This window comes from Nematostella vectensis, chromosome 13 (assembly GCF_932526225.1).
Source record: "Nematostella vectensis chromosome 13, jaNemVect1.1, whole genome shotgun sequence".
In the NCBI taxonomy this organism is placed as follows: Eukaryota; Metazoa; Cnidaria; class Anthozoa; order Actiniaria; family Edwardsiidae; genus Nematostella; species Nematostella vectensis.
In genome coordinates, this window is record NC_064046.1 from 967,079 (window position 1) to 980,745 (window position 13,667).

The 13,667-nt window shown below is 40.6% G+C and overlaps 1 protein-coding gene across 2 annotated transcripts in view; it reads left to right on the forward strand.

Annotated features, from left to right (window-relative positions):
* Positions 1–13,667, forward strand: part of LOC5521500 (splicing factor 3B subunit 3-like) — a 35,094-nt gene that overhangs the window by 7,006 nt on the left and 14,421 nt on the right. For both annotated transcript variants that reach the window (XM_048721196.1, XM_048721197.1), the window contains exons 12-25: positions 2,417–2,512; positions 2,876–2,948; positions 3,363–3,514; positions 4,404–4,715; positions 5,749–5,886; positions 6,287–6,351; positions 6,714–6,771; positions 7,348–7,502; positions 7,920–8,094; positions 8,326–8,481; positions 9,936–9,985; positions 12,338–12,503; positions 13,162–13,203; positions 13,476–13,559. In XM_048721196.1, coding sequence (XP_048577153.1) covers positions 2,417–2,512; positions 2,876–2,948; positions 3,363–3,514; positions 4,404–4,715; positions 5,749–5,886; positions 6,287–6,351; positions 6,714–6,771; positions 7,348–7,502; positions 7,920–8,094; positions 8,326–8,481; positions 9,936–9,985; positions 12,338–12,503; positions 13,162–13,203; positions 13,476–13,559 — 1,722 coding nt within the window. The remainder of the gene's footprint in view (positions 1–2,416; positions 2,513–2,875; positions 2,949–3,362; positions 3,515–4,403; positions 4,716–5,748; positions 5,887–6,286; positions 6,352–6,713; positions 6,772–7,347; positions 7,503–7,919; positions 8,095–8,325; positions 8,482–9,935; positions 9,986–12,337; positions 12,504–13,161; positions 13,204–13,475; positions 13,560–13,667) is intronic.

The window sequence follows — 13,667 nt, forward strand, 5'->3', positions numbered from 1 at the left end:
CGTCCTGAATCCCAAGGTTTCCAAATAGGGCGTTTTGAGACCAATAAAGGGCTTGCTGTGGCAAGGAATTAATTCCCATCACGAGCGCTACCCCAAGGAACATGCGGAGTTCGTCGGGAGTGACGTCCTTCCACTTCGCCAGCCGTGCCTCTCTATCGGCCTTCTGCCCGATAATAAATTGTTCATATCGGTTAGTTTCGTCAGAAATTAAACCAATAAGTTCATCCGAAAACATCAGCTTTTGCATCTTCTGATACCGTTTTCTTCAACCGTTGTTGCCCGGTGAAGTCCTCAAGGTCGAAATGCGTGAGTTGCTCCGACCAATTTTCAACACTATCTTCGTCGCTCTCGTCTTCGCTTTCTTCCTCAGAAGAACTGCTTTCTTCCTCAGAAGAAAGTTCAAAACCCTGAAACTCATTTTTAGAATTGTTTACATCATCATTCTCGTCAGGATTAACACCAAAAATCGCTCTAAATTCGCTCGCATCGATCGCTAAAGATTCCGCCATGTTTGCAGTACAGGGGTGACTGATAAGTTTTTGGTCGGCGCTCACGCACTTCATACAATGATAAATTATGCGCAGTTGGTGGGATTTGATTGGCTAATGTCGTAAGAACAATAGTCCACGTGTTTCCTGCAGCATGAATTCCCTAGGGAGGAGAGGAACGATTGTTTTGAGTTGTATGCAAATTGGCCGCTTTTGGCCGCTCCAGGAAAAACGTCACACTTCCGTTTGGCCGCTTTTGGCCGTTTTGGTAGTGAAAGGGTTAAAGACAATAAAATCTATTAGAATCCGCACTATTTATCAGGCCATTTGCTCTAAATTATCAGCCACACCCTCAGAGAAACTTCCAGTAGACACTCTGCTTCTACAATTTCGAAATATTTTTCGTGTTTTCTGTTAAAATTATCAGAGATTGTTAGGTAATCGACCGAAAGTAAACTGGTGACAATGGGCCTTTGAGTTGGGCAGTTCTCCAAAACACTTGAAACCCTCATAGCTTCCTTAACCGGTAATTTAAAGTGCCCGTAGCATCAAACTCTTTATTTCCGGGCTTATACCAATATATCAGTAGTTTAGGACTTGAAAACAAACTATTCCAAGTTTTATTGCCATATGACAGCTTTTCATGGGGTTTTGCCAGCTTTTAAATGTAAATAATATCGTACTCTCGAGCGAAAAGTGACCCCACTTTTTGAAAGCCCCAGGTGTTCCTCAAAGGTTCAGGAATCCTGAAGGGCAAATTTTCTATTATTTTAGGGCCTTGTTTTACCCTGTTACCAGAGCAATATCATTATTTTTCTTATTCAATATAATCATCTGTATAATTATAAATAAAGTATTTCTGAGATAGGTGTCAAACTGTGTGTTTCTAAGGAAAAATGTGCTTACGAAAAAATTGACAATGGCATATTTTTAAACATTAGTTTTTGTTAGATTTTGAGTTAACAAAAGCAGGGACGCAGTTCTAATCGGATTGAATCATTATGAGGCCTCAAAATAATTTATTAAAGTTGGGGTATCAACTATCGTATGATCAAAGAAAAGCCTGAAAATTCTAAATCTTTTAAGTTTTATATTACCATTTCTTAACTGTAATCAACTGCTAACATTAATCTATCTAATATGAAATTTAGAGTTCCTATGTTCAACGCTATAAAAAATGACCCCCTTCCAAAAATGTGCAATCTGTTTTGTCCTTATCGAATCAAATTCTTTTATTGCTAGAGGAAAAATTTCTCAATAGAATCTTTCTATAGTTATTTGAGAAAAAGCTTATTTACAATTTAATACTGTGTCAAAATAGTAAATTCGTTGAATCATTCTAAGATCTCTAATTTTTCAAACGAGTTCTGTCTTTTAACGAATTTTCAAGGCGATGCTTCGATTACAACAGGTACCAGATAAATACCTTATTTTATTTAAGTGAAGTTTCCCATATGCCTTGATGGCCCAACGGGTACCACACCTGAATTCAATTACCTCGATCTGCAGTTTGAGTCTTTTTCTTTCACAACGAAGGGTTGTTCGAATAATTGCTAGCATCCCCCAAAAAACGTTTATATAGAAAATGTCTATCACATTTTAGCTTGATGCAAGCATCCCCTGTTCTCACTGTGCATGGGCTCGTTTTTTTGGGTCAACTTGTGAAAAGAAAGAGCTGTTTTTAAACGCTTGTATCTTTGCCCGTGGTCAATTTTCGAGATTTTTTCTGATGTCATATGAAAACTCTTTACCTATTCGTTATCTCAGGATAAGTAAAAATTAAAAACAAGTTACTGGAATTTGATGCTAGGGGCACTTTAATTAATAGGTAAGTATGGTAGAAATATTAAAATAAGGCTCTTGCTCTGTAGTAAATCCAGAGAAAACTTGTTTTTTTTTTTACATGGATAGTATTCTGGTTTGTTTAGATTGCAGATCTTGCCAATGAAGACACCCCCCAACTGTTTGCCGCATGTGGGCGGGGTTCGCGGTCCTCTCTCAGAGTACTAAGGCATGGCTTGGAGGTTAGTTTAGAGTCAATAAGCATGCTTTTAGGTTTTGCAAGTTTAAAGTGCGCCAGACACTTTAAAAAAAGAGTTTTATTTGAACTAATAAAATAAAATAACTTCCACCCCCTTTTTATCAATCCACATCGCCTACATACTCTGAAAGTTAATGAAACCCCTGATGACAATACTGTTTTGTTTTTGTTTTGAATATTGACATCTCTTAGCATTTTTTTTTTTTTAAATACAAATTCCCCTGTACATTTGATACTTTATAAATATGTGGAATTGAGCTGTTGTAATTTTAGGATGAATTGAAATCCACCTTCATTGTGTTTTTGTATTCTCAAAATAGTTGCATATCAACTTTTTTGTGTTCAGGTATCTGAGATGGCGGTGTCTGAACTGCCAGGTAACCCTAATGCTGTCTGGACGGTCAAGCACACCACAGCAGGTAATAAATAACAATGACAACAACAATCATAGTAATATAAATCTATTGAGCCCATTGCAACAAAACATAAATTACACTGATTCACATGTTCAGCAACATTACATTGATGCTTAACAGTTACAAAATTATTAATTCTCTGGGTGTTAAAAAAAAACAGAAACTTTAAAATACAGAGCAGCGCACTCTTTCCTCTTGCTTAGAGGGACAATATCGGTCAAGTGTGTCTAGGTGGAGGCAGGAAAATTATTTTTTAAAAATGTTGTTTTTTATTGACTTCATGTATGCATAGAGAAATACCTCTATCTCAAAATTCCATGTTAATTATCCAAATACCCTATTGATTTAGAAATAGTTACAGCCCATTGATTTGTTACTGGCTGGTTATAAATGGTACATACTTCTGGTTTATTTCAGACGAGTTTGATGCATACATTGTGGTGTCCTTCATTAACGCCACCCTTGTGCTCTCTATCGGTGAGACTGTCGAAGAAGTGACAGACAGTGGATTTCTAGGGACCACACCTACACTGTCATGTTCACAGCTCGGAGAAGAAGCCCTTGTGCAGGTATGTGGCATAGTAATGACACAAAGAGTGTGACACGCAGAGTGTGACACAAAGAGTGTCACACAAAGAGTTTGACACTAAGGAAGGGCTTCTGGAATTACGAGCTTGTGCGGAAGCGCGTAATTTGGCTTTCTCCGTGTAATCCACAAATTTTCACGTAATCCCGCGTAATTTGGCTAAATTTTAAAAGACAAAACATTTAAGTGCACAGCTGATGCGTTCTTTTAGGGTTCTTACCTCTATTTCTCGTAAAAAAGAGATATATTCTTCGTAAGAGAGCGATATTTGGAACTGAATTTTGAAAACAAATAAAATGACTAGGCGTTCTTTGCTAAACCGCGAATGCCTAGGACTAATGATAAAATACTTTTTTTAATTGGCTGGTGGCTAGAAGCCAATGAAAACTTGCCTAAGATATCTTCGCGCAAAAAATTAACCTTTTCAAGTTATTTCGTGCTTTTACGCCGAGATTGGGCGTAACAGTTGATATTCCGTGTGATATTTAGCGCGTAATTTAGTAAAGAATCCCACAAAATTTTGATTTTTAAAGAAAAATGTATTGCAAAATCCTGCGTAATTTAGCGCGTAATGATTGATTTTCCCCTTAATTTAGCAAAGAATCCCACGTAATTTTTAGTTTTTTTTCTGCGTAATTCCAGAAGCCCTGCTAAGAGGGTCACACAAAGAGTGTGACGCTAAGAGTGTTGCTGTGAATGTTATAGTACTGTGGTTATAGTACTGGTCGATATAGTTCTGGATAAAATTGTCCCCATTCCTTACTTTTCCATCAGTGCAGACAATGTAAAAATGGTAAAGGAAGCATCCCATTCACAGTGTTTATCCCTTAGAAGTGTTATGATTATAGTACAACTTGTGTGTACCTTCATAGATATACCCCGATGGTATCCGACACATCCGTGCAGACAAGCGTGTGAATGAATGGAAAGCCCCAGGCAAAAAGACCATTGTCAAGTCTGCTGTCAATGAGCGACAGGTCGTCATTGCTCTCACAGGTGGTGAGGTGGTTTACTTTGAGATGGACTCTTCAGGCCAGCTCAATGAGTATACAGAGCGCAAGGAGATGTCTGCCGATGTGCAGTGTATGGCCCTAGGTACCATCTTGCATGGGGAGTTACGGTCACGCTTCCTGGCCATTGGTCTTAGTGACAACACCGTCAGGATTATATCACTCGATCCACAGGTATGTCATAAATTGCATCCAGGGTGAAACGAGTTTGAGCATCAAAAACATGACATACTTTTGAAGTCCTGTTTTCACCAGCATAAGAGAGCAGTTATTTAGCTTTTTTTAGGGGGGGTGTTGCAAATTTTTGAATATGTATTTGGGGAGGGATTTAGTGGATTTTAATTGTTTAATTGTGTGAATGCTGCACTTTTAGGGCTGCCTGACATAAATGACTTTTAACCTTTTCTAGTTCTCCTTTGATTTCTATCATTGTTTGGTGTTTGACTGTATGAATCCTAATGTTTCAGGACTGCCTGACATCTCCAGCTCCCTGCTGATCTCTATCAGTGTTTGACGGTGTTTGATTGTGTGAATGCTAATGTTTCAGGACTGTCTGACATCTCCAGCTCCCTGCTGATCTCTATCAGTGTTTGACGGTGTTTGACTGTATGAATCCTAATATTTCAGGACTGCCTGACATCTCCAGCTCCCTGCTGATCTCTATCAGTGTTTGACTGTATGAACCCTAATGTTTCAGGACTGTCTGACATCTCCAGCTCCCTGCTGATCTCTATCAGTGTTTGACTGTATGAATCCTAATGTTTCAGGACTGCCTGACATCTCCAGCTCCCTGCTGATCTCTATCAGTGTTTGACGGTGTTTGACTGTATGAACCCTAATGTTTCAGGACTGTCTGACATCTCCAGCCCCCTGTTGATATCTATCAGTGTTTGACTGTATGAACCCTAATGTTTCAGGACTGCCTGACATCTCCAGCTCCCTGCTGATCTCTATCAGTGTTTGACTGTATGAACCCTAATGTTTCAGGACTGTCTGACATCTCCAGCTCCCTGCTGATCTCTATCAGTGTTTGACTGTATGAATCCTAATGTTTCAGGACTGCCTGACATCTCCAGCTCCCTGCTGATCTCTATCAGTGTTTGACGGTGTTTGACTGTATGAACCCTAATGTTTCAGGACTGTCTGACATCTCCAGCCCCCTGTTGATATCTATCAGTGTTTGACTGTATGAACCCTAATGTTTCAGGACTGTCTGACGCCACTGAGTATGCAGGCTCTCCCGGCCATGCCTGAGTCTCTTTGTATTGTGGAGATGGGTGGCAAAGAGGGCGCAGAGTCAGAGGGGGGCAGCATGGGGGGACTGTTCCTCAACATCGGCCTCTCTGTAAGTTACAAACCGAGTAAAGTTCTCCTTGGAACTGTAATTAGATTATGGCAGGTCAAGTATTATATTTCTCCTTTCACTTCCTGCTTTCTTCATAAAATGGAAAGGATTATTCATGATTCATGATATTCATTTAAGATGTGTGTTCAGTTGAATATCACTTGCTTTTACCTCCAAGGGAAATTAATAAAGTCAGAGTTCTTAAAGAGCACAAATTGACAGAAAACAAAAGAAAAGGAAACCAAAATCACTTCCAGGGGGATCAGCTAATTATCAGTATTTGATTTGTGTCTTATTTGTGTCTCACGAAGTAGTCATTGGCTGGGCTACAATGTTCTAACATCAAAGTGCTATACCTAACCAGTTGTTCAATGATAAAATCTTTGAATGGTTTTTGTAGAATGGTGTGTTGCTGAGAACTGTCCTGGACACGGTCACAGGAGATTTGTCTGACACTAGAACCAGGTGAGGTGGCTGGTGGTATTAGGTAGCAAACTTGTCAGGTGGTGGGGACTTGTCATGCTTGGAGATGCAGTGGTCTTTGAGCCATAGGAGGGGACATGGGAGGGAGGGATAGCTCAGGCCCCCATTGCCATACATTTCACATATTTGTGCTGTGTGACTCTCCCTTTCCTTAATGGTACAGGGTTGTATTTGTTATGGCTTATATTATTTTGTGCTTTTTGGGAAGGGGGGTTAATAGATAGAGAGAGGCCTAATTGAGGGTTTAAAATATTGCGGCTTAGATGAGCTTTTAAAATGAATGTCCTTAAAATGCCAGTTCTTTTGTCTACAGTGCTGACTGATGAATATCTTTTTCATAACAGATACCTTGGTTCCAAAGCAGTGAAATTGTTCAAGGTCAAAATGCATGGATCTGATGCTGTAAGAACACCTTTGCTTTTGTTCTTTGATATCCATATACTGCTTTATCATGCTAGAATTGCATATAAGTGCTTGCTATTTGTTAGTGTTAAATAGTTATGGTGATTTAAAACATGGCAATTTTATAGCAATAGTTTTCGGTTGAAGGCGGGTATTCGTACCAAAGCACCTGGGGTGGGTGGGTGGTGGTGGTGGTGGGTGGGGGGGGGGGGGGGGTGGGTGTTAGGTGGATAGATAATCTGGAAGGGAGGAAAATGTTGAACATAAATGATGGCGTGGAATGGCAAGATGGGGATGACAAAAACGAGTATGTAGAGTTACAAAATGGAAAGGTGGGATATTTCTTAGAGCTCTTCGAAATGTAAAGCAACCTTACGTGTATTCTAGCACAAGGTTTATTATCAGGAGGTAAGACCAGGTACTAGTCAAATGCGAAGAGGAGAAATAGCAATATCTTCCACACATTAGCTGTAACATGATACTCCAACGATGACTTTCTTGCGTACAACAGCCCCACCCTACTATTGCCCCCACCACCTCCCCCACTGCTAATCACTCTGTTTTGTCTGTGTTTAGGTACTGGCCATGTCTAGTCGTTCCTGGCTAAGTTACACCCATCAGAGTCGCGTCCACCTCACGCCTCTCTCGTACGAGACCCTGGAGTATGCCTCTGGGTTCTCCTCTGAGCAATGCCCCGAAGGCATTGTCGCGATCGCTGGGAACACCCTAAGGTAGGTGGATCTAGGGGTGGGCTTCCAGCCCATTGTTTTTCAGATATCCTGCTTACAAGTGAAAAAATACAAAGAAATCTGCCAAGAACAATGAATCTAGCCCAAGACAAGCTATAAAGACAATAACACAAAGAAGTCTTAAAGCCGCATTGTCACCAGTTTACTTCTGGTCGATTACGTAACAATCTCCGATGATTTTTAATGAAAAACACGAAAAATATTTCAAAATATTGAAAGCAGTGTGTCTATTGGAAGTTTCTTCGAGGATGTGATTGATAATTTATAGCGGATGGCCTGTTAAATATCTCGGGTTATAATAGATTCTTTTGTCTTTTAACGGTTGAGGTTTCGGTAGGACCTCCGGAAGTAAACTGGTGATAATGCGGCTTTAATGAATGTATTTTTTTTGTCTTCTAGGATTTTGGCACTGGAGAAACTTGGTGCTGTGTTTAACCAAGTCGCTACACCTCTCAAGTATACCCCACGAAAGTTTGTCATCCACAGTCCTACAAATACTCTGGTTGTCATAGAAACAGACCACAACACATACACAGATGCTGCACGTGAGGAGAGAAAGCAACAAATGGCAGAGGTAGGGGGGTAGAATGACACGCCCACTGGGGGGTTGTTTGGCAGAGGTAGGATGACGCCTGAAAGGGGGGGGGGATTGCTTGGCCATTTAGCAGGCCATTTTCGCTCAGAGTTCCCCAAGCTCAGAGTAATCAAAGTTTTTCCATTTGAGCCGACCATTACAGTCTTTTTCACATCCCCTCCCCCCTTGCACATGCATTTTCGGAAAGCCAAAATTGTGATCATTTTTCAGGAAATGGTTGAGATGGCTAGTGAGGAAGAAAAGGAGCTTGCGGCTCAAGCGGCCGCAGAGTTTCTGAGTGAAGAGTTGTCTGAGCAGCAGTTTGGCTCGCCTAAAGCTGGCACAGGCATGTGGGCGTCGGTCATCCGCGTCTTGGACCCTATTAAGGTTGGTACATAAAAGGGGGATAAAGGTTGTGATACTGGTAGAGGTAGGTGGCAGGGGTGAGGGCGGGAGGGTAATTGTGGGGATAATGCTACGGTGAGTGGAGTTGGACTATAAGGAGTGTAAGGGATAGTGATGCAGTTGTTCTTACCATGCAATATAGGGTGAATGGGAAGATTAAGGAGGAGATAGTGGGTAGGGAGGTATAGACCGGTTGGTACATAGGGCATAGCAGAGGGGAGCGGAGCAGTTCAGCTCCAATACTTGTATTGACAACTATTTCTTTTTGGAATCTGTCAATGTTTTTTTAAGAACAATTTTTGGGTGTTAAGATACGATGCCAATTTGGGAGTGATACAATATTTTTAGCATGATACAATACTTTTGTTCTGGCTTACCACCCATTTTAAGGGATGCTGTTGTGATTCCAGAAAAGTCTCATTCCCCCTGGGGAGGGGGGTGGGGAGATCATTTCAGGAATCATACAAAAGCCAGCAAGGGCAGGAGGAACGGAGGTTTTTACAAAATTCTTTCTAAATAAATTGGCTGAAATGCGCCTTATTTAGCAAACACCTTGTCAAGTTACAATACGAAACCTGAGCAGCTACAATGTGGCACTCCACCTCACTTTGTGCGCCACACCAATTTTGTGACGTGACTTGAACGGGATCTTGTACACACCCTGCTCTTCGCTTTTGCCAGTCGTTTGATTATCAACCATTTTGGCACAATACACTTGCAGTTTTTTTTTTTCAATCTCTACTTTCCTTGTGAATGATGCAATGAAGGCCGTCACAACCATTTTTTAGCTTTCAATGCAATCTTCTGTGTACTCCTTGGTTTTTTCTTGTGTTATAAGCTGGAAACCACTGATTGTAGAGATGTGTAGTCTACATGTATAACATGTGTTATAAGCTGGAAACCACTGATTGTAGAGATGTGTAGTCTACATGTATTACATGTGTTATAAGCTGGAAACCACTGATTGTAGAGATGTGTAGTCTACATGTATTACGTGTGTCATAAGCTGGAAACCACTGATTGTAGAGATGTGTAGTCTACATGTATTACATGTGTTATAAGCTGGAAACCACTGATTGTAGAGATGTGTAGTCTACATGTATTACGTGTGTTATAAGCTGGAAACCACTGATTGTAGAGATGTGTAGTCTACATGTATTACGTGTGTCATAAGCTGGAAACCACTGATTGTAGAGATGTGTAGTCTACATGTATTACATGTGTTATAAGCTGGAAACCACTGATTGTAGAGATGTGTAGTCTACATGTATTACGTGTGTTATAACCTGGAAACAACACTGATTGTAGAGATGTGTAGTCTACATGTATTACGTGTGTTATAAGCTGGAAACCACTGATTGTAGAGATGTGTAGTCTACATGTATTACGTGTGTTATAAGCTGGAAACCACTGATTGTAGAGATGTGTATTTCCAGGGAGAGACGCATGACGTTGTCCAGCTTGACCAGAATGAGGCAGCATTCAGGTAAACACCTTGTCATAGTTTTACTCCTTTCGGACTCCTTTCTGATAGCTGTGACGGGCGTGAGCCTGTTCTATTATACTCCAAGTAGCAGACTCTTTAAAAGTACTGTAATGATTGGAACCAGGAGGTTCTTCAAATAGTTTACATTATCTTCATCAGGAGGTGTTTATCTAGTGTTTCAGGCCCTTAGTGAGGGGCGGGGGGAGGGGCTCAAGTGCACACGAGTGGTTAAAGTTCTACAAATGTGTGGTTAAGGTTCTTTATGTGTCTTTTTTTTTTCCTATAATGTGTGCTCATGCTGAATTAATGGTTGAGACTCTTTGTGTTTGTTTTCCTATATTGTTTGCGTTCGGGGATTCTTTTTTTCCTATATAGTGTTTGCGTGTTCTCATAACAAATTAGTGGTTGAGATTTCATTTATCTGTTCTCCCTTAGTGTGTGCGTATGCTCATAACAAATCAGTGGTTGAGATGTGTCTCTTTTCCTTTAGTGTTTGTGTGTGCTCATAACAAATCAGTGGTTGAGATGTGTCTCTTTTCCTTTAGTGTTTGTGTGTGCTCATAACAAATCAGTGGTTGAGATGTGTTTCTTTTCCTTTAGTGTTTGTGTGTGCTCATAACAAATGAGTGGTTGAGATGTGTCTCTTTTCCTTTAGTGTTTGTGTGTGCTCATAACAAATGAGTGGTTGAGATGTGTCTCTTTTCCTTTAGTGTTCGTGTGTGCTCATAACAAATGAGTGGTTGAGATTCCATGTATCTGTTCTTTCTTAGTGTTTGTGTGTGCTCCCAATAAATGAGTGGTTGAGATGTGTCTCTTTTCCTTTAGTGTTTGTGTGTGCTCATAACAAATGAGTGGTTGAGATGTGTCTCTTTTCCTTTAGTGTTTGTGTGTGCTCATAACAAATGAGTGGTTGAGATTCCATGTATCTGTTCTCTCTTAGTGTTTGTGTGTGCTCCCAACAAATGAGTGGTTGAGATGTGTCTCTTTTCTTTTAGTGTCTGCGTATGCTCATAACAAATCAGTGGTTGAGATGTGTCTCTTTTTCTTTAGTGTTTTTGTGTGCTCATAAGAAATCAGTGGTTCAGATGTGTCTCTTTTTCTTTAGTGTTTGTGTGTGCTCATAACAAATCAGTGGTTCAGATGTGTCTCTTTTTCTTTAGTGTTTGTGTGTGCTCATAACAAATGAGTGGTTGAGATGTGTCTCTTTTCTTTTAGTGTCTGCGTATGCTCATAACAAATCAGTGGTTCAGATGTGTCTCTTTTTCTTTAGTGTTTGTGTGTGCTCATAACAAATGAGTGGTTCAGATGTGTCTCTTTTTCTTTAGTGTTTGTGTGTGCTCATAACAAATGAGTGGTTCAGATGTGTCTCTTTTTCTTTAGTGTTTGTGTGTGCTCATAACAAATGAGTGGTTGAGATGTGTCTCTTTTCTTTTAGTGTCTGCGTATGCTCATAACAAATCAGTGGTTCAGATGTGTCTCTTTTTCTTTAGTGTTTGTGTGTGCTCATAACAAATGAGTGGTTCAGATGTGTCTCTTTTTCTTTAGTGTTTGTGTGTGCTCATAACAAATGAGTGGTTGAGATGTGTCTCTTTTCTTTTAGTGTCTGCGTGTGCTCATAACAAATCAGTGGTTGAGGTGTGTCTCTTTTTCTTTAGTGTTTTTGTGTGCTCATAAGAAATCAGTGGTTCAGATGTGTCTCTTTTTCTTTAGTGTTTGTGTGTGCTCATAACAAATGAGTGGTTGAGATGTGTCTCTTTTCTTTTAGTGTCTGCGTATGCTCATAACAAATCAGTGGTTCAGATGTGTCTCTTTTTCTTTAGTGTTTGTGTGTGCTCATAACAAATGAGTGGTTCAGATGTGTCTCTTTTTCTTTAGTGTTTGTGTGTGCTCATAACAAATGAGTGGTTGAGATGTGTCTCTTTTCTTTTAGTGTCTGCGTGTGCTCATAACAAATCAGTGGTTGAGGTGTGTCTCTTTTTCTTTAGTGTTTTTGTGTGCTCATAAGAAATCAGTGGTTCAGATGTGTCTCTTTTTCTTTAGTGTTTGTGTGTGCTCATAACAAATGAGTGGTTCAGATGTGTCTCTTTTTCTTTAGTGTTTGTGTGTGCTCATAACAAATGAGTGGTTCAGATGTATCTCTTTTGCTTTAGTGTGTGTGTGTGCGTGTGTTCATCGATCGTCTTTTTTTCCTATATAGTGTTTGTGTGTGCTCATAACAAATGAGTGGTTCAGATGTATCTCTTTTTCTTTAGTGTTTGTGTGTGCTCATAACAAATGAGTGGTTCAGATGTATCTCTTTTCCTTTAGTGTGTGTGTGCGCGTGTTCATCGATCGTCTTTTTTTCCTATATAGTGTTTGTGTGTGTTCGTTTTCCGCGCGTCCGGATGACACCTTTGTGATCGTGGGCACGGCCAAGGACATGGCCTTGAGCCCTCGCTCCTGCTCCACTGGCTATTTGTACGCTTATCGACTCGTGCAGCAGCCCAGCGGTGGCATCAAGCTCGAGTTTCAGCACAAGGTAGGCTTTCGTGCGGATTGTGCATTAATCGCGTGAATCGTGTATCATTCGGGTAGACTGTGCATCATTCGCGTGGATCGTGTATCATTCGGGTAGACTGAGCATTATTCTGTATTATTCTGTATGTATTATTCTGGGCACCCATACTACTAGCCGACACCCTTTTAACTACACACCCATGTCCGTACGACCCGCTCAGAAACAACGCAACAATTTCCGATAAAAAAATATTGTTCTCATTTGTTTTGGCCATATGGTTACTCAAGGAAACGTCGATTGTTTCCATTGTTATGTATTTCACTAAAGCTTTTCAGTGTAAATGGCGAATGGCAAATGGTAACTGGCTTATGGGTACTAATTATTAGTGAAATTTAAGGTGTTAGATAAAGTCCAGCAATGTCAAAGCCAAGCATTGGTAACCTTCAATAGATAGTTGTTTTGATTTATCCATTTTCTTCGAGACGCATGGTTACTTTCAGTCGTAGAACTGCTATTTGCCAATCGCCATTTGTCATTTGCCGTGACAACCCTTATTAAAATACGTGTATGTCCTGCAAGCTTTATCACGTTGTCCTTACCGTCGCCTTCGCCGTCGTTGTTACGAAGTAAAGTCCGTCCCTCGCTGTGTTGAGCTCACTACTATTTGTGTTTATTTCAGACGGAGGTAGACGACGTCCCCGCGGCGCTGGAACCTTTCCAGGTTAGTAAAAGAAAACAAGAAGCCCAACATATACCTTTCTATAGTTCTGCCTCCACTTCACGTTATCTGTCCTTCTATGGCCTCAACGCCCTATTAGCATTAATGATACCAGAGAAACCAGCGGCCTAACTAGCGCATTCGACAACTCAGCCCAATTTCTACCTCTTGCTTCCACCAAAACTATAAATAGGCACTTGTGCTGCCATTTGTGATGCCCTGGTCAGTATAAGCAGGTGTCTTTTTATGTAAACTTTTCATTTTCGCGCCCCTAGGGTCGCCTGCTGGCCGGAATAGGCAGGTTGCTGAGGGTCTACGACATCGGCAAAAAGAAGATGCTCAGGAAATGCGAAAACAAGGTCAGTCCGTAGTCACACACTTCTGGTCAGCGGAAACCTTTAAAATGACGTCATCAGATCAAAATCTTGGCGAGCTTATTTTGCTTCATACGTCGAAACAAATTTCTC